Below are 26,628 nucleotides of genomic sequence, written 5' to 3' on the forward strand. Positions count from 1 at the left end.
AAACTAAAAAAGATTAATTCGCAGATGTTCATGCATTTCACACACAGGGTGCCCTGTGGTCCGTTGCCAGGGCAACGTGAGACCACCGGCGCGCGCTTTATTGGCTTTATGAAGTGCGTCTCGGGGGCTATAGTCCGAGAAATGCTGCATGATAATCGTCAGGCTTTTCAGTAGCCTTGTTTTGTGTTTATCCACATTTAACCCTCCGAGTGTTATTAAGAGCATCACTATGCACGTCTGGCGCACAGAGGAAAGCAGAGATGGGGAGGAGGGGACACACACATGGTCTCTGCTTCCAGCCTAGAAATGCTGGAAAATGCATCCTCGGCACCTGGTCCCGCCTGCCCAGCATTGAAGTTTTCGGCCACAGGCAAGCTAATGCCCCGGCTGTGGTAGTGCATAGTAGGTTCTGGGGACCAAACTGATACTGGCAAGTGCAAGGGCAGCACGAGTGTCACACTAGACTAATAGACTACTGATGGCAGACACACGTTCCTCAGTAACTTTGAAAGAAAGAGAAAAAAAAAACAAACCCAACCAACACACACTCACTAACTTCCCAGACACATTACGAGAAAAAATACAGTCTCGTTTGGAATCCCAACATGTGACACCAGCAAGCCAGCAACACCAAAACCTTTACCACAGCCCCTCCAAAGCTGCAGTCTCTGTGAAGAAGGAAAGGGAAAATCCCATGTCCAGATGATGCTCGGTGTCGCAGTGCCAAGGGCTACAACATCAGCTATAAATTCACGCAAACGAGCTGGAGCAGTAAGCCACTGAGGACTCAGCTGCTCCGCCTCCCCCATCACCTGCTTCCCATCCTCTTCTCACTCCAAGCTGGCATCGGGCGTCTTGTCCGCCTGTCCTTGTACCGACCGAGGCAGGGCTGGGGACGGAGGGTTAAAATCACAAATGCCACAAGGCCCACAGCAGCAGCCGCTGCCGCCATCAAGTGCTAATCCAGCAGGAGAGGAGAGGGAGAAAGCAAGGATGGCGAGGGGATCAATAGAAGAAACCGCTTACATTCAGACTCAGATGAGAAAGAGCATGCAGAGACAATCATTTCCTGGGAAAAGCTAAAGCCTAACGAGAATTTACTCTGCCTCCTTTATTCAGACAACAAACCCTTTTGTGGCAGGGGCTTCCTGAGTGACAGGAACCCAGGGCCCCTTAATAGGATTTCCATATTATTTCCAACACCTGCCTAGAAGTTATTTGTTTACATTGAAGGAGGCGAGATTCTCAAATCAGACATCTGCTTCTAGTTCAGGCATATCTTAGGAAGCCATCTAGAAAGAAGCTTTGTTGCTATGGAGACATTTTTATTTTCTTCCCTTAGTTGGCTGAAAAACATTAGCATTTCCAATTTTTTATTCTTCAAAAGGCCAAATGTCACTCAAGAAAACACAGAACATTTCAAATTGCTATGCAGAATAGGCTAATCGAGCTTTAGATATTTAATTAATTATTCGACTCAATTAGAGCTGTACTGGAGAGAGGCGGGAGACATGGTGTAACTTTCCCGCAAATTCCCCTCAACGGCCGATTCCTGCTGGCTGGCCTAATTGCTTCTTCCCTCAAAGCACAGCTAAAACTTTGTAATTCATGATGCACTCAACAATCTTGCATAATAACTTGGGAATCAGTCAGAATACTCATTTCCGTCAACAACTTCTAAAAATCAACCTAAGAGACTGACAACACTTTTGCCTAGGAATATGCTTCTTTCCCAGTGCTAGGGAAGCGACGGGAAGAGCAATAAAAATATTAATACAAATATTAACCTACTACTAGCATTCAGTGACTTCATCCAGAAGATAGAACTTCCAATGTGTGTCATCCATGTCGCTGATTCCAGAAGGTAATCTGTCCTTCCCTCCCTTTAGCAGATAATCAGGATGTCCATGGAATCCACTGATTTGCATAAAAATAAGGGATGTTTCAAGTTACTTTGGATCTAAAGGTTTTAAAGACAACTCAAAGTCCTAAAAAAACCCCAAAAAAGTATCACAGCACCAGCAGAAATCTATAGGGCAGAACGCAGCCATCTACTTTGTGTCCCGCTTTGACAAAAATTTCTAAGTATTGTTTATTTTCTCCCATTACTTTGACTAACACCTATTTAACCGAGCCTGCAAGCATGTTCTTCATTCCAGACACATTCACTGTGAGTAAACTGGTGTAAGCCATGAATACCAGCATCCAAAGTATGATTTTAATTGCACAGTTATGACGAGGAGCACTTCAAAAGAGATAATAAACAAATTCATTCCCTCCCTTTACTACTTTTCTCCCAGCTATTACATTGTCAAAGCCTTTGCGCCGGAGAAGACCTTTCCACCCACCTCCTCACCCCAGCAAACTTCCTCTTCCTACTCTACAACATGAAGTCATAATCCTGTATTATCAACATCACAGTCTGTTGCCATGGAAATAATTAGACATGACTGCTCAGGTTAGAAATTACAGCCCCTGTAAGTGTTTGCCTCCTGGGTGAAGAGAGCATCTGGAGAGAGAACATTTGAGTTACTCTAAATCACCAAGTGGCAAAATAAAGTTTGACAGTGAGAAGCACTGAAGGATTCTGTCCAAACGTGGGCACACTGCCAAATAAGAGTCACCCTGCAGTAACTGGCACAACTGGTAACAAGGGTGCAAGGTAAGTGGCCAGTGTACAGTTAATACACAGAAGCAGGAAAAAAACATTGGGTAAAAGAGGTGAAGCCATCAAAAATGGCAGAAGCAGCTAATTCTTTGATACCAGAGTACGGCTGTTACTTTCATATGAATACTCTACACTAAATTCAAATTCCCAGACGACCTCATTAAAAAGGCAAATGATGTGACACTGAATGAAAGAAAGGAATGTAAAACTCAGTTGGGGGTGGGAGTGGAGGAGAGAAAAAAAGAAATAAAAAACGCACCAGGGAGATACATACCTGAGGTTCAGTTTCGTATTCTAAAAATCTGTTAAAAACCACAGGGTTTGAATGACATGCTACAAGTCTAGCCATGAAAAGGTTATTAAGAAAAAAAAGCAGTGCCAAAAAATCAGCTCCATAAGATAGACCGAGACAACAAACAGGACCCTGCTAATTAATATTTGTTCTGCTTCAGCAGACAGTTACTGGACGAGACTGCAACAAACAAGCATGTCTCACCCAATCACATCATTAATCCATTCACGTTCACCACCTGAGGACCAGCTATGCCCCACAGATATTTATTCATCTGTTCCACAAACAAACAATTACAACACATTTTCTGGAATTAGGGCACCTGTTACATTCAGCACAGCTTACACGCCCAGAGGCAGATATCAATTAATACTGAAAAAATTACTGTATCGTAAGCCAACAGAAGTTATTCATTATATTTTGATAATGCTACCCCCAAAACACTCACAAAGATCAAAAACACAACTCTTGCTGAGCAAGTTCAGCTCAAATACGCTCAGCTTAAAAGCACCACTTCATCATTACGGCAAGCAAAACACACGCTACAATACCTTGTTTCCGAACAGAGAAAGGCACGAGCAGAACCCATGTCACGAGTGTGAAACGTCTGGATTTTAACGAGCCTGTGTGGTACTTTTCAGCTGAATAGCATTAAAGTAGCAAAACAACAAAGTTATCAGGAAAAAAATTCTGTAAATTTCTTTAGGTGTGTAACAGATAACTACATTTCTTTGGTTCATTAAATACATAATGTAAAGACATTTGGCTGGACAGTCATGCCACTAGAGGAAGTCTCATTTAAAAGAAACCTGACAATTAAGACAAAGTCCGCAGCACGGCTGTTTATGTGGTGTTCCTCTAAAGCAGAAAAACAAAGTCCGAGCCATGTAATTACATTTGGTAATATTCAGAAGTGTTATACTATATGTTGGGCATTTTAATTTTAAACTACCTTGTTCCTTCCAGAAGCATTACACTCATACAACTTTTTTTTCTTAAACACCAAATTACAGCTGCAGGAGTAAGCAGCTTACTCTTACATACTAAATGAACAGAGGTCTGAACACTTAATAGTGGCTAACAGCTCAAGAACCTAAACTCAGAAGCACCGCCACCACAAATATAAATGGAACGTGGGAATCGCACCCACCCACTTTCCCTGTATCCATCACATGTGTCATGATTAGCCTTCACACAGATTAAGGCAAAAGTAATCTTATTGCTAAACCCACTTGAATGTGCCCTGACAGACCTCTCCTAGTTCACTATCAAGTTGGACAGAAATTCACCCCAGACCTGCATTTGATGCACTATTTCAGATCCTTTCATTTAAAACTCTTTCTTTGCCAGAGGAATCTCAAACAGGCTATTTTATCCCTGCCACAAGACGGCAGCTGTTAATTATTGGCACTTGTTGCTGCTGAAATGGTAACCCCCGGCAACAGAATGAACAGAGCCTCCATTGCATTGGCAAGTCTTGGTATGGGTATGGTCTCTGCCCTAAATAATTTATAATATAGGTAAAAAAAAAAGGCAACGCACCACATAAGTATAAAGAACAACAGATCTGGATTAACAACGGATGTGGTAAAAAGCTAGAGAAGTTGAGTACTATGCATGAGGCAGCAATTCAGAAGACTCTCGGACTCCCGAATAACGTGCTCGGGGACATCCCGCCTACCTCTGGCAGGCCCGCAACCCAGTCAGCATCTGGGGGCTCCTTCACTCCAGCTGCCGCAGCAACAGCCACGGGAAGAGACTGCTAGTGCTGGATTACTTTCTGCCACGTGGTGCTTCTGCACACAAAATATTTCCTTAGCTTTTTCCACAGGCTATGTTTTACGGAAGGGACTTTGTTAGGGACCAGAGAAACTTCTGCCGTGTTAGCCCCAGAAAGCATAGGTAAGGACCAGTGCTGGGAAGAACAGCACACCTGCTCCACCAGCAGTTCCTGCAGGAGATGGAAAAATCCTTGTGGGGTGCAATTAGCAAGCAAGAATCCACTGCAGAATAATTTTTTGTTTTTAAAGAAGTTTTACTGCTTTGAAAAGGGGACACACTGAGTCCTCTGTGAAAAGCTGCTCGGTTAACTACAGAGCTGTTTGTTTGCCTTTCTGTCTAAACACATTATATTCCCTCAGAGCCCTTAAGCCACGGCTGCACTTTGAGCACAGCCCTGGCGCTTGCCACCCTTCCCTGCCCTTTGTCCGCTCCAGAGCCTTGCCACTGCACAAAGAGCGCTCCCGTGACCCAGTTTACTGCGTCTAGAGTTTTCCCACACTTCGAACTTTACAAAGGATTCGGAGGACTGAATCCAACATGAAATCAAAGAGCTTCCAAAGCCACCCTTCTCCATGGAGCTTGCTGTGCCGCTGCTCATCTATTATTTAGGAATAGCTCCTGGACAATCTCATGTTATCTGGAAGGCGAACTGCTCGCTCCAGGGAGGTGCTGGGAAGGGATGCAAGCCTGGACTGGCTTACCAGGCAGAAAATGTCAGATTTAGAAGAGTAATGCAAACTGCCTTTTCCTTGGGCTGAACCTGGAAGAGGGTTAGGACCAGCACATCTGGAGACAAATTTTCAGGAAGGCAACTGTCCAGCACTTCCAAAGTGCGGGAAGTGGTGGCAGAAAATGGGACACTTCTGCCAATCTCCTTTCTTTGTAGAAATGGGTAGGGTACCTTCGTTATCTGAATCGTACACTAAAGCGTAAATTTACACTTTACGAGCTATTCTAAAATCTGCCCTGCTTAATAATCTGTATCAGCAAGAAAACACTTTAAAATGTCTCTCACAATTAAACCCAGGCACAACCTTGTATAAATCAAAATTTTGCTACCATATCAAAACGTTACACTGGGGCTGTATAACATTGCCCATATCCTCATTACATGCTACACTAATTACTACCAGCAGATTCAGAATTTTCTGCACATTAGAGGCTTTTAGAGGAGCTATAAAAAATTTCAGGCACCATTAATTTAAATTTGTATTGAAATTTCCTTTTGACAGATGGCCAAAAATTACTTACTATTTAGAGTACCAGAGCTGCCTGTTTGCACATTAGAAGAGGAAAGGGAAAAATTAAAAGCAAGAAGGAAATTTATGTCACGTTCATTACCTGTTAAATGTTAAGGAGCATTATCCTGCATGAATAAATTATTTCATACAAGCACACAGACTCCAGCTGCTGGCAACTGGCATGTTCCGGCTGACAAATACCATCTCAAGTCACACAGCAGACAATCATAAAAAGCCTCTCTTAACCAGGAGCCACTTAAGGGAGGACAGATCGATCGAACAAGCAACTAACTGCTACTCTGGGCATCAGTGAAAACATTTAAGGAAATTAGCAAACTATTTCACCTTGCAAAGCTGGCAGCAAGCCCCATAATGCTGACACAAAAGCCAACTCACAACCTGAACGCAGTGCAAGACAAACATCTACTTAACATTTCAAAGTAAATTGGCACAAAATAGCAACGCCCCCCTCTCCCTCTTGAAGCTGTATGAATAACAGTGCCTTTGAATCATTCCCAGAAAAAAATCAGCCTTTTTGGTACAAACACTCCTCGTAACACCCATGCCAGCATAAACACCCCAACACCCCACAGACATTACAGAAACACAACTAGGCATATTTTGTTTAAAAACAGCAGTTAGCATATACTAACAGTTCTCCTCATTCACCTTCTTGAGCGAAACTGTGCAGGTATGTAAACTCACTGAAGAAACCAGGTGGGTTTGTATTCCCGCACTGAGAGATCTGCCCTGCTTGTACTTGTTTGTTTGGGTGCAGGAAAAAGAAAATGGACTAAACCTACCTGTTCACAGCGAACAGGGGGTGCTCTAGGGAAATCAGCATTAATCTGTGGCCAGCCTCGCCACAGAAAGCAACAATCCCAGTCTCTAGCCATTTGTGACAAGGAAGCTGAAGTGAAATCCAACACGCTGTTGTCCTGTGTTGGCAGATAGACAGCTTCGGTGCCTTTGCTGCTCACAGTAAAGACTTAGAGTTGCTGTCAGTTCGTGGTTTTATATGGGGCCACGTGGGTAAGAGCAAAATTGACAACCGTCGGCTCAGTTGTACTTGGCTGGGATGTGGTAGGGTTGCCAGTGGCAGAATGGGTGGACTGGGGAAGGCTGTGGGACACGTCCCCACCTGGAGCTGCTGGAGAAGCAAAGGCAAAGCCACTTGCACAGCAGCCCCAGCCAGCCAGGTCTCTGGTGGGGGCTAAGCATGTGCTGGCCACCGTGCTCCTCCCGATGCTGTCCAGGACACACCAGTAACATCTGCCTGGCAAGCTCCTGGTAATCTCATCTAATGCACCCAAGGCTCATGCTGTGAATACCTCTTCTGCCATTTGGCCAACCCCAAGAATAAATTACACCTTTCTAAAAAAAAGCACCACTAAAGAGTTGAAAAATGGGTTGCAAGTGCTCAGCAAGGTGGGTATATGTCTTGCCCTTTGGAAGAGAAGGGTTTCTTTCATTTCACACTCACCATCACCTATAAAAAGCCTTAATCTTATGCTCCTGAAAATTGTGGAAACTACTCGGGCTCTACTCTGTAACTGCATCCAGCTACCGAAGCTGGGTGGGTAACTGCATAGCTGCCAACAACCGGATCTGCTGCGAATCGGTAAATCACCAGCAGCAGCAAGGAGAGCAGACTGATCCAGGAGAGGGCAGGGACAAGACGCGCTTCCCCACTTGCAACATTAAAACCACAGGAGCCTCCTAGAGCCTCTGGTGGCTATCCAGTGCGGAGAAGCATCCAGGCACACACACCGAATCACAGTCGTACGCATCACTGAATGCTCAGATTCGCATGAGCCGCAAGGTGTGTATTACATCTGCTTATAACTACCATGCACAGGATGCTGCAGTCATTCAGAGCCTGAATATTAACTTTGGAACAGGCAGGCAGGATCCTCAGTGTGAGTACCACCTTCGTCAGGGTAGGGAACGGCAGCTCACTCCTCTCCAACTGCTTCGGCAAGGACAGCGGGCAGCACCCCACCTCTCGCCCGCAAGCAATGGAGCTCTCTTTCCATAAATGCAGTATTAGGACATATCAGAATTGCAGTTTACAGCCTCCAAATGACTTAAAACTACTGGCTAATTCTTTGTCTCGTAAGCTTGGGCAGAGACCCCAGGCAGCCCTTTCCTTACCAGGAACAGCCTCAAACCCACTGGATGGCACATCACCTGCAACCCTAGGGGCCCCACCACCAGCCACTTTCTAAGTAATACACAGTCTGTGCCAGGCTCTGCTAATCAACACGAGTGTCACAACCCGGTTTCACTTTGTGACTTTTTCTGCCACTCGGGGCCACACTTCAGAAAAACACAGTGCACAACTCTTTTGAGCCACCCCTTACACCTACGAAATGGAGTCCTACCTTGATGGAGTCTCTGTCTGCATGCAGAGTAGCCCCCATGGGCGAGAGGGGGAGGCGGTGGCAGGGGATGGGGAGGTGGGGGGAGAGAGGAAGAGAAAAGTACTAGTTAGTTTACATAAAATTGTACATTTATCATACTCGGAAGAAAGAATCCTGATGTCTGTTAAATAATAAATTGCACAGATGTTAACTTTTCTGTACAGTTAATTATTAATACCGTACAGCCAGATTTATAAAACCAGATTTCTAGCATTTGAACAGTTTTTGGCTACTGTTAGGTAATAAATACTGAAGGAATTAGCTAGGAATTCTTATGAAAATTCCTTTTTTTTTTTTTTTTAAACAGGAGACTTCAGATTAAAAAGAAAGAAGGAAAAATAGAAGAATGAAGCCACACACTCATCTGGCAGCACCTACCTCTTTGGTGATCATTATCATGGTGCTTCTTCTCGTCTTTAATTGGGAGGTGGGACTGCCCCCCCAGTGCACTGGACAGCGCCAGGAGACCGGCACTGCTGCCGATGGGTGGTATGGCTGGAGGCTGCAAGCCTGAGGGGTGCGGAGTGAGCGGCACGGGAAGACCATGTCCATGTGACAAATGCTGGGCCTGGAGTTGTTGCTGCTGTGAAAAACGAAACACAGATATTGAATTTGTTCGGGAGCTGGGGGTTGTCCGATTGATCCGGTACATCAAATGTGATTGATCAGATCAACCAATGCATCTGATCAATTCAGGTATTAACTCTCACAAACATCCTGGGGTTTTAAAAATGTCCGTATGTTTGGACACTATGCAATCTACGAACTTCAGGCTGAATTAAAGAACCAAAAAAAAAACCCAAAACAAAACAAAAAGATAAAGGAAAGGATTTTTAGTTTTGGTTAAATTTTTATTTCTCTGACAGGGGTATTATATTTTAGTATTTCTAGCAGAAACACACCACGTACATGTCTAATCAAAATATATGTAACTATAAAAGCAGTTATATAATGCAAAAAAAAAAAAAGGCTGAAAATTGAGAAAATTAGTGTTAAACAGTTCTCCCAGCGCTACTGCACAGCATGCAGTGAGAGTTAATTTGAAAGAGAAAACCTGAATTAACAATCCAGAAAAGGAAACTGGTTGCAGCCACCGTTTTAAGCCCTTTAAGTGTCCTCAGCGGTACTTGAGCAAATTACTAAAGAAAATCTAATGTAGCAAGGCTTGGGTCCTCCTGTAGGCTTGCTCAATAATGCTGAAATAATTGGGCACTCTGTGCACGTTTAGTGATGCTCGAATGAAAAGCTAGAGGCCTGCCCTTGTACTCTTCTCTAGCTGCTGACTCTGTGTTGTGACAGGTTTATTTGAGTGGGACTGTGATGCATGCACCAGTAACTGCGCTGACAAGAGTTTAAAGTCATTTTTACCAGTACACTGGCAACACATAGAGAAAGCCCTTGAGAGGTTTGAATTGGAGTGCTTGACCTCAACCAGGGCTGCATCAGGCTCTGAGCTATACTAACCATTGTGGGGTAGATAGCTTGTTTGTTGCTACTGAATGGGAAGGCAGGGGGAGGGGGGGGAGAAAAAAAAGCCCCAAACTGGCAAGAAAGTTATGTTAAATATATCCCAAGAGAGATCTGCTCAGGTCTAAGGCTTGCCCAGTAACCATCCACCTAATTTCTGTTCATACAGTAACTAGATTAATGCTGAAATATTCTTTTCGTTTTCAAGCAGTCACTGCTCAGGACCCAGGGTAAATCAAGCAAGAGGTCATCTAGGTTTGCTCTCTCCCCCCTGCTCGTCTGTATGAAGGACTTTGAAAGAAGAAATAAAAACTTAACTTGCTTTGCATAAAAACATTCAATTTTAAATTGCTAACTGCAAAGATTCAAGTCCTATTTTTATTTGTTTCTCACTTGAATCTAAATGCACTTCCCACCTTGAATCCAGCTCTTTAATCAATCAAGAGGTGAGCTGAAGGTAAAAGACTGAGTCACATACATACACTATATTACTTGTGCAGCACACTGCACGCATGCCTCCCTCAACGTCCCCCTGTGAAAGTACAGATCCTTTGTTACTCTTGGAAATACAGCCCAGGCAGTGGAATCAGACTGGCAGTACCATGCACATGCCATCCAACCCAGATCTGTGCCAGGTAAAGGAAGGGAACAATCTAAAAGGTAGGTGAAGAAAAAAAAAATTAAAAATACAAAAAAGGGGAGGGCGCAAAAAAACAGAAAACCAGAAAGAAGATTATTCCAGGTGGAAGAGGGAAGGCTCAATCCTTTTCCTGATTGCGAACCCACGTCATTCCAGCAGGTGCTCTGCCTTGTAGAAAGAATCGAACACATTTTGTTTGCTTGACGCTCTTATGGAAGGATGCTTTGTTTCTCAGAATTTTAAATTAACCACAGCAAAACGAAGGAAGAGCCAACAGTGTATTGTTTAGCCTCAGGGTTTGAATGGGGCTGCCCTACAGCAAAGGAACAATCTGGCATGCTGGATTTGGTGAAGGGGAAGGAGAGAGAGAGAGAAAGAAAAGGTGTGGACAAAATCTGTGTTCTGGAGTCTCCTTTTAAACAAGGAATTTCCCATTCCTGTTGAAGAACATGCTATAAATCAGTGCAAGAGATATCTGCCTGAATCTGCCAATGACTCGAAGCAAAGGCATTGAGAAGGGCCTGAGGATATCAACAGCAACAGTTTTCCCCTTGTTAACTGCTTCTCTGCTGACCAAAGTATACAAGGTAAGGGACACTCACTGCACAGTACTGTACAATCTGTACAGATCTGCCTACTGACCTACCCAGTTTGGATTGCCTGACCTCCTCTGTGGGTACAGGTTGGTTTCTGAAGGGCTTAAAGAAAAATGCACTAAATCCCCTTTTTTACTGCTCTTTGTTGGGCACTTCTTTATCTAGCTCAGCAACACAACAGCACAGACTGCACCTCGGATGTACCAAACATCATTAATGCCTCCCAGGCATAATATGGGCATTAAGAGTAGCACGGGTAATGACACCTCAGTGCCTAGTGGCTTGAGATCACCCAGGACACCATGGCTGGCCCAGTCCCTCTCAGCCAAGAACCAACGTGCTTTCACTGCAAGTTGAATTGCAGACAGCTCTGAAAAAAACGTGTAGAGAATAGGAAAAAAAACTCCAAACCCACAGCCCTCCTGCCATGGAGACCTTTTCTGAAGAGATCAAGCTCTTCCATGGAAAATGATGGGAACATGAAACCTGGAAAGAACATGTCCCACTTGGTCACAAAAGTATCATTCACTGATACAGCAGAAATTTGGCGCAATTTAGTCACATTGCAATGGCACAAGAAAACACTTCGGTATGAAAACCAGACCATTAAATAAACCTAAGCTAACACCCAAATTTCTAGTATAGCCCCACATGCCTGTGCCACATAGACACAGGTAACGCTGTGTGTGTTGATAGATTGGAATAGGACTAAAAGTTCAAAAAGAGAAGGATTGTGGGCTAGGATTGCATTGGTACAGGAAAGGACTATGAGCTCCTCCAATGTGACAAGCAACACTACTGCAAAAGTGAGCGCTCATCTGAAAACAAAAATGAGAAGAATTCAAGTGAAACACCAGGCTAGCTTTTGCTCTCATAATATAAAAGAGCAAAAGGAAAAAAGTATAGAATCGCATAATTAAGCGCTATTTGCTAACAGGCTTACTCAAGAAGGTAAAGACAAAGTGACAGTGCCATTTCCAGAACTTTGAAATCTATTACTACACTGAAATGCCCACAACATCCACAGCTTCGTTTTGCTTTTCCACTGCCTATGGGTGTCACTGGTGAGCACCATCAGCTTCCCAAGTGGCTTGTACACAGATGCCTGGTTACAGGGAAAGTTATAAAAATACGGGCAAATCCTTAACTGACTGCACATCAGGTTAGTGCTACAAAGAAGTAAAAAAAGGTGGTCTCCCCAGTCATCAAAATGCCAAAGACATGGAGGCGTAAGACAACTGACAGATATTCTCCCTACACAGAAATATTCCACTATGGAAGAAAGTTTACATTTGTTTCTGCCTGTACTATGAATTTAGATCATAAAATCTGACACATTTAAAAACTTGCAAGGAAAGCTTGAAAATGAGCCAACTGAGCAACCATGTAATTTTTTTTTTTTGGATGTTGCTTTAATGCTTTCACTTCCCACTCCTTCATTTTCTCTTTAATTTGTTATCATTAGTCATGTTATTTATGAACTCTTAGCTTGTGGTTAACTTCAGACAATTCCATCACAGTTGGCTACAGTATGCATAAAGTCAAGCACACATTTTCAGCATCAATGCATAATAGGTGAAAACTTGCAAAGGCAGTACACCAGGTTTTATTGTGCTGTGTATTTTCCAGAACTATTTAAAAATAAAACCAGCAACAGTTAGCTACCAAGAAATATGTCCCGCAGAATTGCATAATAGATTGCAATGTTTTTAAGAAACATCCAAGACACAAAAATATAAGAGCAAGGGTAACCCCAGCAATCAGAAAGAAGCTAAAAAAGACTGTGCTCTTTCTGGTAATAAGTTTAGGAAGATGGTCATTTAAATCAGCTCAGTAGTAAAAACTGAAGTAAAACTTTCAAGACATAACATGTCAAATAAAGATAACATCTGGTAGCTACTAATCTGTTTTGTGGGGTTTTTTGTTTTTTTTCATTTTCTGCAAATTCTTCTAGGCAGTCTACAGTAAGGAGTAAAATAACTCCAAAGCCATGTCTAAACAAATGGGTAAAAAGGCTTTGCAAAAGGTTCTTATCTGAGTATCACCAATTTTTACAACTGCAATTCTAAATATTGATGCTTAGCTTAATTCTTTTCCCAACACATCTGAAGAGATCAAATTTAAAGTAAAATGTGATAATAAACCCACTAACAAATTAGCTTCTAATGCTCTCTTGTTATAGTCAGCACATTCAAAGTCTACTCTCCTGGAAAACGTTCAAGATTTTACTGGATACTTTCCAAGCAGCTCTGTGTCACAGTAAGCTACCACTTTTCCTCTTACAGCCCCTGAAAGCTCACAGTCATTATCCAAACAACTCATCTAAACTGAAGACTAATATCTCAAATAGGTATTTTATATCTATACACATGTGTGCACTACCCACACATGCAATACTGCTGGGAGGGGACCTTAAAAAATCTGGATAAAATAGCTTGTTTGTTTGAATTTTGTTAGATGAAGTGAGGGATTGCTCAGACTGAATCATTAGTAAGATAGCGTACGGATACAACAGCGACCAAGATGAAGAGGAAAAAAAAAGACACAAAACCAATGGCTTCAGAGTACACAGTATCAGTGCCAACTGTTTAAAGACCAACAAGAAAATTAAGTCCTTTGGCACATGCAGTTATGAGTGCACTTAGGATGATATGAATTTTTATCTATCATGCCTGTTTGTACCCCTGACGTGATGTACACTGTTTGTACTTCCTTTGTTACAGTCCCCTCTCTACTGGCATACCATTACAGAAAGGATTTTTCTGATACAACACGGGAAAACAGCCTACAAAGAGAGTCATGCAGCAGTTCCTCTAGTGGAATGGTTTGGAGCTCTATACATATAGATATATATGTATCTCATGATTGGTTTGCCATAAAGAGACTGCGGTACAGATGTAGGGTAGAGCAACATACTATCCTTACTCTTTTAAGGGAGAGTGATCATTCTGCAAATGAACATGCCTAGTGTGAAAGAAATGTATCAGAGATCAGTGGGAACTCTAAACATTCATACGCAGCTGATCTACTGGAAAAACACAGATGTTTCTGTTCACAAAGGGGAATGAATGCACAGGTTAGACAAAATCTAGGAAAAAAGAATGAAGAACAATGAAAAAGGAGAGACAATAAGGAGGAGACAAATTATAAGAACAATTTTTTTAAAATAATAAAAAAAGCAAATTCCAAGCTTCTTACTCACTGAGAATCAGTAATTTCTGCCTTTGAGGATGCTGATTCTACAGGGGAAAAGCAAGCTCCACTGAGAAAACTATGGGGGGAAGGTGAAAAATCAATAGCTGTCATTAATCAGAAGGGAAGCATTTAGAACTCCTACATAAATAACAAAGAAACTATCAGAATCATATATCTACAAATTGCCTCAAAGATTTTCTAAGTCATCTAGGAACAAAAAGCCAACTCCCGAATCACACTGTGGAATGAAAGGCAATATATGCAGAGCACATTTCTGTTCTTAATCATATATATAGGAACGTCTGTCAGGATACATGTTTCACTATTTGTCCTCCCTTCCCCCCTTATGACTATTTTTCATTCAGTGTAGAGAGAGGACAGAAGTAACACAAAAATTAATACAACCCACTACGAAATAAAAGATTTGTGGGGAAAAAAACCCAGCATTTTAATAAAGGAAAAACCTAGTCCTCTGCAAAAAGCCAAGTGCACCTTCCCCCAGGGTCTTGGAGTTCAGTAGTTCCTCTGCTTGCAGGACTCAATTCCTCAGAACTTCCATCTCAGTTTCATACTGGGGGCAGAGGGAGGAAGAATTAGGCTCTTTAGAATAACTTTCTATTATCATTTAATAAAGGGCAGAAATTCTTGCATAAATCATGCCACTTAAGCTCTCTTCTCCTTCCTTCTCCCCCACCAATTGCTAGCTAAGGAAAAGAAAATCTGTATTTCCTGCAAGGGAAAGCAAAAAACATCAAATGCAAGTAAGCTCAAGGTCTTTCCAATGGAGCACCACTGGTTTGAAATGTGCCACACATACCAAACCTCTGTCTCAAAAACTTTTCACAAATACCAATGCAGAGAAAATAGTAACAGTGGCAGCAACTGGGTGTCTCCTGTTACAGATGGCAAAAATCAGCTCTGGACAGGTAGGTGCACACTGGTTGAAGTACCTTATTTACCCAAGAGCTCCACTCAGATCCTACTCACAGACACTGGGAGGATACCTTCTCCCCTCTGGACTGACAGTAGGAAAACAGTTCCCCCATTGTGGCCTTGTGAATCTTGGTCCTTTTCTTTAGAACTAGAAAATCAGAAAAATGCCTATGGTTTTCCCAGAACAGCCCTAAAAACCTTCTTCTAGGGTCCTCACGTGAAAAAGCTGCTGAAGCCCTGGCCTACATAAACATGACTGAGAAGTGAAAAAAGTACCATCTGAGATGTATAACGAATCAAACAATAAAAGCTAGAAAAAAGGTCAAGTAATGCCACTGGTCACAGACAGACCTGAGTTGCTAAATCTATAAGCAGTTCTATCACCAGAGTCTAAGCTTCCTCACAAGGTATAGTTTAAGAGCCATGTAGTCTTACCATAAAGGAGATGCATCTTATGCATCTTTTAAACTCAATCCTTAGCAAGTCAGATTTCTGGATAGCAACTACTGAGAAGCACAGGCTTCATAACTTTGTAAGTGCTAACACTATGTTTCATCACGCTTACAACATAAAAATACACACTGTGTTGGGTTTCAGCAAATTGGGATAAAAATTGGGAAAAAACCTGGGTTGCTTGGATTGATCTATTCCTTCAACCCATTCTGTGTCTTTAAAGACAAGCATTTATGGTGCAGCTCTGGTCCTACACAACGCACTGTAATTCCTGCTCTTCTCAGTGGTGAGCAGCCTCTTTCCACAGGTCAACGTCAGGTGTTAGGACACATGGATACCATTACCTCTCTCCAAGCAGATTTCATTGAGAGACACAGTGTTCTGTCTCTTTAGTGTAGCACCCATTAGTCAAATAACTGAAACCTGAAGCGGTTTCTTTTGCCTTAGTGCAGTTTCCCAGTTACAGCAGCTTTGATAAAGGAAGGTCTTGTCAAGGATCAAATCACCTGGATTTAAATCAAAGCTCCAAGACTGTGAAAGGACCACTTGTTCTCTTTGCCCCAGCCTCTTCCAAAGGAATAAGTTCATCAATGCTTGAAGATGCCTTCAAATACTAAGGATGTGCCCATGAGAAGTTCACCAAACAATAAGCAAGGAACTGTCTCACTAACAAAAGTCAAACATTCTGAAATATCAGACAACTTAAATCTTTAAGACCTCTTAAATTCCTTCTTCATGGATGAACTTAACATCTGGAAATACTTTCCTTATGCAGTACTTTAGTGTCCATCCCAGTTAAGCACTAAAGCCCTTGCTTTAGCCTACACTTTAGATTGAAGACACCAAAAGAACTACTCTCATACCTGAAGAAAAGCAAACGCTTAACTGATCCACTGTATGGAGTCCTGGTCCTCATTCATAGCTGCAGGCAACAGCTTACAAAGTGTGGTTGGGAAGAAGTCTAGGTGATAAATATACAACCTTGTTTAAGGGTGGTATCAGAACTCTGTGGTATGAAACCATGACACAATAATAACTGTCTTTAGGCTATACCATACAGTAAGGATATATACTTAAATGGGCTGCATCTCCACTGAGTACATAAACATTGTTGATTTTGCAATGAGGCATTTTTGGGAAACCCCTGCCTTCACAGTACTTCAAAACTGAACGGATCATTTATACACTTTTTCTTCTTTCCAAAGCACCAGTGTAAGGCCATCACTGAAGGTAATATATAGCACATAACGAACCAAGAGTCTGACGGAGTACAGGAAAATCTGTATGCGGTTGGAGACAGATTCCGTACACTGGAGTACAGACCACCTTGGCAACAGTGTTTTCCCCTTTCTACTGTGTGTGAAGTGAGAGCATACAAAAATAAGTCATAAATAAAATATTGTATATGTTCATACTGTAGAACATGAAGAAAATTCTCCATAGGACTCTTCGTATCTACACCGATTAATCCTAATTCAAAAAAAACCCTATGGTGGTCACATAACTTTGGTGCCAGGGTTTGGAAAACCTTCAGAAATATGGAGGCAGAAGTCAGCTCTCCTGCCTGATTAGATACAGTAGGTGAGCCGTAACACTCATGTCATACACACTTACTTAAGCATAACGAGCAGGGCCTCTGGCATCAGCATATTGGCAGGGAGATGTAATAAGTGGTCTGCACATCACACTGCAACACTACTGACTGCTCCTATAGTGATAGGCCAATATAAATTCAGTAACTACCACAGCCACCAAGAATAGGAGGAAAAGAGGAAAACAGGGACAGCCCATTCCAAGTGTAGGAACAGCATTTAAAATCCACCCTCAGAGTGTTTTTTCAGTCAATATGGAACCTGTATTTATTTACATTCTTATTAATTCCCTCAAAAATTGCTAAGAAGATTGTGTGCCTCATTTTCAGCTTCTTTAAATCAGGATAATACTGCATATGGAAGACATTTATTTAAATTAGACTTTAAGCGGCAAGGCACTCTCTGAAGCTGGCACCTGGGAATAAAGGGAGAAGAAAAATCCCTACAAAACATCCCTTTCCCCAAAAATAATGTGGTGTCTTTAACCTAGCCAGACTTCAGAGGAGTAATTCAAAACAAAAAGAACTCATCCAAAAGCCTTCTATATCTACAGTTGCTTCTACAGTTAAATTTTAGGTACTAGGCAGTGTGAAAAAATTTGCGGGACCACATCATCAGGCCTCCCCAATATACAAACAGCAAACAAGAGTAATTAAATGGGGAGGAATTAATTACAATGTTTCTTTAGGGTGCACAAATAAACACAACTCAAAGCACGTACTCAGTAAGTCAATCTCCTCTGCCACCTTCCCACTGTAACAACATGTGTACAACATAAAGCAGGTGGCCAACTTGTTCTACAGCATTTAAGCTTCAATCACCGCTTAATGCCTTTGAACAAGCAATACAGAAGGGCCAGAGAGACAAGTGACTGTTGCCCTCATGCAGCAACACACTTGTTCTACCGCCCTTCCCCATCCTTCCTGAAGCTCCCATTTCTTAATGGACCCACTTGGCAGGAAGGGCTTCGCCACACAAACTGGAATTAAAACATTCCCCCTCAGCTGCATTCGTCCAACCAAAACCCCGCCACTCTGCCTCACTGTGCAAGCACATGCAAGAGGCAGAAACAACTCACCCTCCACAAGGAGTGAGAGATGCCTCTGTACGTTAAGCACCAACGCAAAAAAAAGGCCTTGGCATTTGGCATCAGGAGCCCCGGACCACTGGCGCCGCAGCAATGACAGCATGTGCACTGATGCCAAGTTTTTATTGCAACTTGTGTGCATTTATCTGCACTGCACTGCTTTCAGAGGTTTCCTGCACCTGGGACGGCATACTGGTATTTTTTAAACAGGTGTTGCTCTCCCTGAAAATGGACTACTCACTTGAAAGCAACCAAAAATTACACACCTTTCGAGATGGGTCAAATAAGCACCTCAGCTTCAAACATAGGATAGATATTCTGACAAGCAGTGTATTAAAGAAGGAACTTTAAAGCTTTATTATTATATGTAACAATACAGAAAGACTCCTTTCTTCCAGTAACTGCCATTTGCTTATTTTTAAAGAAGATAATAAAAGTGACATAATAAAACAAAATGCTTAAAATTTAAACCAAGGCCATTTTTTTTTCACTCAGATGTATAGAATAGTAAAGGAAAAAATAATTTAAATCATTTCCTTAGTAATACAAGTAATATTTAAATAGATTTAATAGTCCTGCTCCAAACCAATGAATTATGAGTTTAAAACCTATTAAAATGTAATGTTTTTTTCCTGAGCTGAGGGGAGAGAGATTTAAATCCACTGAATTTTAATATTTCAGCTTGAGCTGCAGGAGGTAGAGAAAGTCCAAATGAACTATTCCATCAGCACCATTCAAGCATGAACATTTTAATCAGTTTTACTTCCTTGGAGTTCTCCAACACAGTTTACGCTGTCATTCTGAAAGCACTTAACACAGAGGGTGTGAAAAACCACCAAGGCTTGTTATTGCCTTCACAATTGATGGCAAATAATTTTGCAGACTTCCTATCATTAAAATGTCACTGCTAAAAATTGAGGTTCAGCATTTCTTGTGCTAAACTGCCTTTGCTTTGAACACCATCACATACCTGTTCTTAAGTTTTCTGGGACATGTATCTTTCTCCGTATGATAAACAGGCACAAAAGCAGTGGCCTCCATTTCTGCCTTACTACTGAACTGCAGTTGAAAACTAACTATTTTAATTGGGGGGTGGGAAAGACTCTGATAAAATTCTTATAAAGTTACAAGATAATTCCCTGGCTCCCTTATTAAAACGTAACCACATTCACACAGCATGTTCTGATTATATAGTAAAATGGATTAAAAAAAAAAAAAAAAACCAACAAACCGAACAAAAAAAATTTTAAGACAGCTAGACGACTCAATTTAGTAATACAGGAAATGAAAACATCATTTCTAATTAGATCATATTACTGATTTAAGACTACAATTTGTGTGTTGTTCCAACAGTGTGATCTTGCAGATTCTAATTTAAAAACACGGCAGCTATGACACATGACAAGATCAACAGGATAAAGCACACTGCTCATCCCGATACACCTAACCTGGAAAGGAGCTCCGGATGTGCACTACAAATTGCTGTGAGGAAGGATGCTATACCATACTGTCCATGGCAAACACCAGAGGCAGAATCTGGATGCCTGCAGATTTACAGTCTTCCCGCAGCATGCTGATGACACCTAGTTTTGGTTTAGTTGTTTCTCCCTGCATCTCCCCAGAAGAAGATAGATGATATTTAACTTGTTTCAGCCCGTCAACAGTTTTAAACTGAACGTGACCTGTGAAAGAAGTCATTATAACTGTGTTTCATTCCATTAAACACAACTAGTTTATTGTCAGGAGAACAAGCAGTCTCTCTGGGTTCCAGGCTCACTTCAGTATTTTGCATTTAAACTGCATGGATCAGTGACTTGGTTCATTTACCAATGAAGATAGAATAATATTGCAAAGTTAAAAGGTGCTTCATCAGATTCCATTAAATCAGAGCACATTCATACAAAAATATATACATGTGAAACACAAAAAGAGACATGATTTGTGCACATTCGATTCTTTTCTTGTGTGATCCTCTATTCTGGTAAAATCCATTTTAAACTCAAACCCAGGGTTCCTCCACTCTAATCAAAAGGGTTTAGCAGGAGTGAGGTAAACTGAATAGGGCCCCACAAAGCACAGAGAAACTAAGGCTACAGCTGTATTTAAAAAACTCAAATACTGCTTCTGTCTTCACCCGATACACAGCTCAATGGGTAACTAAAAAGATACATTTTTAAAAACCATAAAGAGCAAATGAACTTTGGAAGCTTTTAAAATATCACAGGGTTAAAAAAACACAAACTCTGCCAGACAACATAATTAGAGATATAGAAAAGCCATGATTTCTAATTATGTTCCTTGTTTTATTTTTATTGCTATTCACTTTACAAAGTATGACAAGCCTTTTTTAGTCCCATGCTATATTTTCAAATTCAAAATCTCTCCAAGTGCAGACATAACGTTATTGTGGGTATTCATGCAACTAGAACTTAAGCTTTTTTGATAACTTGCTATTTTATTTATTCCATTTTTTAATGAATCTCTTAAAGACTGGATTAGATTACTTCTCTTTAAACCTGGTGAACATGAAATTTTCAGCCCCTATCGCTCCTGCTTTTCTAAAATTAACGAAAGGTCCACACAGCATTTCCTAAGTCAATATAAAACAGGAGTGTGAAAAAAGGCAGCAGAGCAAGGTAAAAATCAGTCTTGTGAGGGAGGTGAGAGCTGTCCCATTTTAATGCACAAAACCAAAATTCAGATATTATGAAAATGTGAGGCAACAGAATTTCAACTGACTTGAAGAGATAAATTCAGACAGCAACAAACAAAACAGAAAATTCACTTCTCTCTGGTGGGGGAAGACCAACGGAAGTTACTGCCAGGCTCTGAGACAAGTGTCTAGTCTGTTTGTATTTATTCTGTGTGGTTTAGTGGTTCATGAAAGCAGGATAAACTTAAATAATGAGTGCAATAGCCTCTATCTATAACATCACATGTTCTACATCCATCAACGTATTCTTTACTAGAAAGCAAATTGCTTTTTGAGGTCTCCCCAATACATACAAAGGTGAATGGCAAAAATGTACACAAATAGGCTGTGAAGTATTCGTACACATGCGTGCGCACGTACACGTACACACACAACGGTACATGCACATATACACACTCGCTACATACGCACATGCAGCACAGTCATGTAAAAACTTCTTTAACAAAGAAGCCAACCTTTAGCTACTTTATGCAAAGAATGTTAATATAAGGCAATATTTTTGGTTAGGTAATGAAAACTAATTGGGAAATTATTCATCTCCCACTCTCCTCACTGGAGCGTAAAAGATGTACAACAAATGTTATTCATGATTCTACACGACTCGCTCCGATTCACCCCCTTCTTTCTAACGGGCACTTCAGAGGAAATAAAGGTTACTCTTTTCCATTTATATCTTCTAATTGACTACCAGTGTTTTCTTGTGGTCAGAGGGATACAAAATAGAGTTCGAAACAGCTTATTAAAAACAAGCTACAATCAGACCGCTGCTCTACACTACCGTCAGCAATGATCAGAGAGTCCTGATTTCCTTGTTAAAAGACAGAGGCATAATTGAAGCAATATCTTCACTTCAGATTGATTATTCGGCGACCCTTATCCACATCTTCACTCAGCAATTTGAATTTTAATGAAAGTAAATGGAATAATTAGCATTTCAAAGCGTGTTTGATACACTGAATAAAAAAAAGGAAGAGACTTTTATGTATAATCTATACACAAAAGAAAAAGCATTTGTGAGGGCGCAGAAGATGGGAAGTACAGTTGTAGTGTCTTCATTAGAATAACTTAAACAACTGCTTGCACCAACTGCATAATTATACATGTGAATAATGTGCTATTAAGCTATGACTTCTCACCTTTATTTTATGTAGTGTGAATGGCCACGACTTCCGTTGTTACGCCTTTCCTCTCCAGTTGTAAAATGTAAACACTGTGGCTGCCCACACCCATAAAACCTCGCAGGACTGCTATACCACTAATACCACTGGCTGTAAAGCTCTTAAAAGAGGGGCTCCACACACCCATATTTTCAGATGGCTAGGAGCAGGGCATCTACAAACACACTGGTGACAAGTCATTTTGCCATCAATTTTGGTTATACCTTTTTTTTAAAAAAAAAAAGAAAAGTAACAGCTACTTTTTAATGTAAAAATAGAAAGTGTGGTGAATATTCAGTCTTGGGCCACCAATCAGAAAAAAGATGCGGGCAGGAGGGATCAAAAAAACCCTCCCAAAGCACAGTGTTGTCATACGAAAGCTACCTGTTATGGTGGCTACACCAGCAGACCAGAAGAAAGCAATGTTATTTTAAAATGACAAAAAAAAAAAAAAACCAACAGATACTGACCCAGCTTCCGGGAATGGACACAGCAGAGACATTAATTACCCCATTAGTCTTCTTGGCACAATGCAAGCAAAAGTTTTCAGGTAGTAACCAACTTTTACTAAGATCAAGCTACTGAACTTCACCAAAGCCCGCAGCTTTTGCCCATCTGATGGAAATGAGTTCATGCAAGAGTGAAATAAAAAGAAAAGCTATTTACAACCGCTATTAGAGCTAAAATGGAAAGACCACATACCCCAATGATTGCGTTCAGTTCTGCCATGGTCACTTGCTTGGCACGCTCCACAGCCTGCACCACTTGTTGCTGGTGCTATAAATGAAGATCAGAAACAGGATAAAATTATTTGTTTTCTAAATTATTAAGCACAGATTCTTCCTTTTACCTTTTCACTTTGCTTTTCAAACTCATGCAGGGCTTGAAATAACTGTTCTCTAACAGACAGTCACGTTCTGTGTTGATCTGCAAGAGTATCAGGTAAGGGGAGGATTTTATTTATGCCGTTACTTGCCAGGAATTACACCCTTGCCTCCCCAAAAGAGCTATTTTACAATCTGGCTAAACAGGGAACTGTGTTCGTCAGCACAGTGTGCTCTTGAATTTACATGCCAACTTAAAATGCCTTACAGCCACACACATTTTTTTATTAAAAAAAAAAAAAAAAGAAAAGCACACTGAAAAATAAAGGTATGTATTTTCAACAAGCACATGAATCCCATATCACTAAAGGATATACAGATTCTCCTTCTTGGTGCATTTGAAAGCAGTTCAACCGTAAGAAAGAAATTTAAAACACCATTCACAATTCTGTCAAACACGTGAAAGAGAACTAATTATTTCAATCCCCAACATGTAAATTTTAATAGCTTTAAGAAGACCATCAAAAACACATGGTCTAATTAACAACACAGTTTACAAGCTTCAGTGGTTATATTATCTCAGTTTGAGTGATACTGTATTCCTGCAGTAAATTTAAAAATGCTGTATGCTGAAGACTGATTGATATTTATTTGAAAACATCAACTACAAAGAAAATAAGGTCCTCATCTTGCAACAAGAGCCATGTGTGTTTTGAGCTCTACCAGTGGCATATTCATCTGCACAGGCAGCTTCACAGGATCAGGATCACACAAAACAAATTGGTGCAAGAGGGGGTCAGGGTAAACGGCAAGTAAGTCATACAATCTGCACTGGGAGTGAGTCATCTTTGATTTACAGCCACAGGTTCAATATGGAGAGGAGGGAGTTCTTGCGTGCCTTGAGGGGTGCTGAAACAGTAATGACAAAACATCAACTCTGTATCAAAACCAACATTTAGATGTTCTTTGGTGCAAAGTTCAAGGCAAGGGCTGAGAGGGTCTCCTTAAGGCCACCAATTTGCCCCCATGGTTGTGTCTATGGGCAGAGCAGAGCCAAGGTACAGCCCATGCAGCAACACCTCCCGTGAATCCTTACCGGGGGCAGAAAGCTGCATAAAATAATGTGGGGGCCCAAATCCTCAAGACTTCCTCCAACACAAGAATAGGTGAAGAACATCAGAAAGACTCCCCAGGCAGCACCCTGAGCCCTGCTGGGAGAGCGGGCCCTAAGGAAGGGCTCTGCTACCTCAGGGGCTTGACAGTCTCAGATTTGCCAGTTCTTGGTGCAATGTGGAAACAAAAATGGTGTTTCAACTTATAAACTCTCCCCCATAAAAGCCCTCCAGGTGAGGAGATCAAGCCTAAAAATCCACCTGTAGCTGTAAAAAACACTGACCTCAACTATGAAAAATGGATAAATGCAAATAATGAAGGAGGTAATTTAGAAACACTCCTGGAAGGAAGAAAATGGTTTTAAGGTTTGTTTGTTTGTTTATTTTTAAGCAAAGAAGAATTAAATGAAGGAAATGCCAGGAGAGCAAATAACATACTGCTGCAAACAGAATCACAGCAGTCCCATTTAGAGTTTTGTAAAGCTACAGTGCTAACTTAAACCAAATCTGTCACTTATAAGTAGACAATGTAAAGAACAAAAAGCAGGCCAAACACAAGCAGAGGTGTTCTTGGCATTCAGAGAAAAAAAAAAAAATGCAGTGGAATATCACCATCACAGATAACCAGTGAAAAGGAAATTATGATACTCGAGCCTCAAGTTCCTGACGATCTGTTATCATCTCCAGGCCATCACATGTTAAGGACAGGTACGACTTTCATTGATTATGTAGCTGAAAGCCCAGTGACACGTGGCTCTGTATGACAATGGGGTTATCATAAAAATTACACCACCATTTTCTGGTGGAGGTCAGCCACACCAAAAAGGGGTCATGGCATTTTTGATCAAGTCATCAAAAAAAACCCAAACAAACCAACAAAACAAAAAAACAACCACAAAAAAAACCCACCAAACAAAAAAAACAGAAAAAAATGCATTTTAAAAATCCTTAAAAAGAAAAAAAAAATTGAGGCATTTACAGTCACCTTTGCTTTCCTACCATTTCCTAGGCAATGCTTTTTGCACTGAGGTAAAGAAATGAACCTAGCTCTTTATCTGTGTATAGGAGCATTCAATTCCAATACCCGTTTACTTAAATCCTGTTCCCAGTGCCATGGCCAGAAGAAAAAACTTCTGAGGGCTGTACAGAAAGCCGGCCTGAAAACTTCAAAGTTATTGTAGAAATTACTCCAACTTTCCTCCAGGTTTTGGAAAAACAAGTCAACTCCACAAGAGTTTGAATGGTTTCCTTTCCTTTACAGCAAACATAGGAAGAATGGCTCTGAGGAATACTTGGAAAAACATTATTCCATTCCCGGGTGAGGTGAAGAGAAGGTGGAGGGGTAGAATACCACAATCTCACTTTAAGATTTCTGTTGGAAAGCACTGTAAGACAGAAATTCCCTAAGCAGCCACACAAGGCATCTTTCATTGATTTTAATAGGTTTGGGATCAAGCTTTCATGGAGAGGAGAAAACCCATGGGCCTTGTAACAATGAACCTAAATTGGGTACGGCAGAGACAATTAAAACTCTCCTATTGTTAGCTGCTTTAACACTGATTTAATCTTCAGTGGCATCGTATGCAAAAGCCTCAAAATAAGTGGTCTGTAATTAGCCTCTCCATCACTTCCACCTCCTCGCAGCAACCGAGCAGACTCACGCTCAGCTCCCCAAACCCCCACAGGGGGCCTGCCCCAAGTGACCCTGGGGCCACTTCGAGTCACAGGGCAAACCACACACTCCAGTGGGTAACAACACAGGAAAGCAGTCACCGCACTGCGCGGCAGAGCCCACCCTGGCAATTCCGAACCTGGGGCCGACGGCGGAGCAGGGGCTCCACCTCGCTGACCCTGGCTCTGGTAATGGGCGGAGAACTCTAGGTGCAGAGAAGGAGCTCAACTGGGCTCCAGGACCCACTGCAACCCAAAGCCAAGGTAAGAGGCAGGGAGCCCAGGGGCCTGCCGAGCAGGACAGCAGCTGGTACCCAAGGATGGATGGCTCCAGTGCTTACCACAGGCTTGAACACTTTTTCTGGCCAGCAGGCCAGTAGCAAGCAGCATTACGTTAAAACCAAGCAGTATACATTAGCCTGCCCATCAAGTGATCACAGAGCATTTTACAGCCAAGTAAAACCAGCAACAACAAAAAAAGGGTTACTTTTTTCCCAAACAAATAGAGACATGGGGTTGCAGCTTTCACACACATTTAATGCTAGCCTTCCTCTGTGCACACAAGCAAATGACAGACCCATTTTCCTCAGTTATAGGAAAACAGTATTTTGCATTGTATTTAACAGGCCAGAGCAATGAACTCAATACCCTGCCCCGCCTGTCACGCAGACTAGTATCATTTCTCCTTTTTAACTTCTTCCCTGTCTCTTCTCTTCACCCCTTTTTGCTTTCTGCAATGAGCGGTGTGTCTGCACTTGCCTTGTGTTGGAAAATCACCTCCT

The 26,628-nt window shown here is 41.5% G+C and overlaps 1 protein-coding gene across 4 annotated transcripts in view; it reads right to left on the reverse strand.

Moving 5' to 3' along the window:
- Positions 1–26,628, reverse strand: part of LOC142050131 (transducin-like enhancer protein 4) — a 98,949-nt gene that overhangs the window by 35,620 nt on the left and 36,701 nt on the right. For 2 of the 4 annotated variants that reach the window (XM_075078479.1, XM_075078477.1), the window contains exons 6-8: positions 22,942–23,016; positions 8,785–8,989; positions 8,368–8,384 (exon numbers count right to left, since the gene is read on the reverse strand). In XM_075078479.1, coding sequence (XP_074934580.1) covers positions 8,368–8,384; positions 8,785–8,989; positions 22,942–23,016 — 297 coding nt within the window. The remainder of the gene's footprint in view (positions 1–8,367; positions 8,385–8,784; positions 8,990–22,941; positions 23,017–26,628) is intronic. The other 2 variants (XM_075078478.1, XM_075078480.1) reach the window with 2 other exon arrangements.

The sequence above is a fragment of the Phalacrocorax aristotelis genome, chromosome Z (assembly GCF_949628215.1).
Source record: "Phalacrocorax aristotelis chromosome Z, bGulAri2.1, whole genome shotgun sequence".
NCBI lineage: Eukaryota > Metazoa > Chordata > Aves > Suliformes > Phalacrocoracidae > Phalacrocorax > Phalacrocorax aristotelis.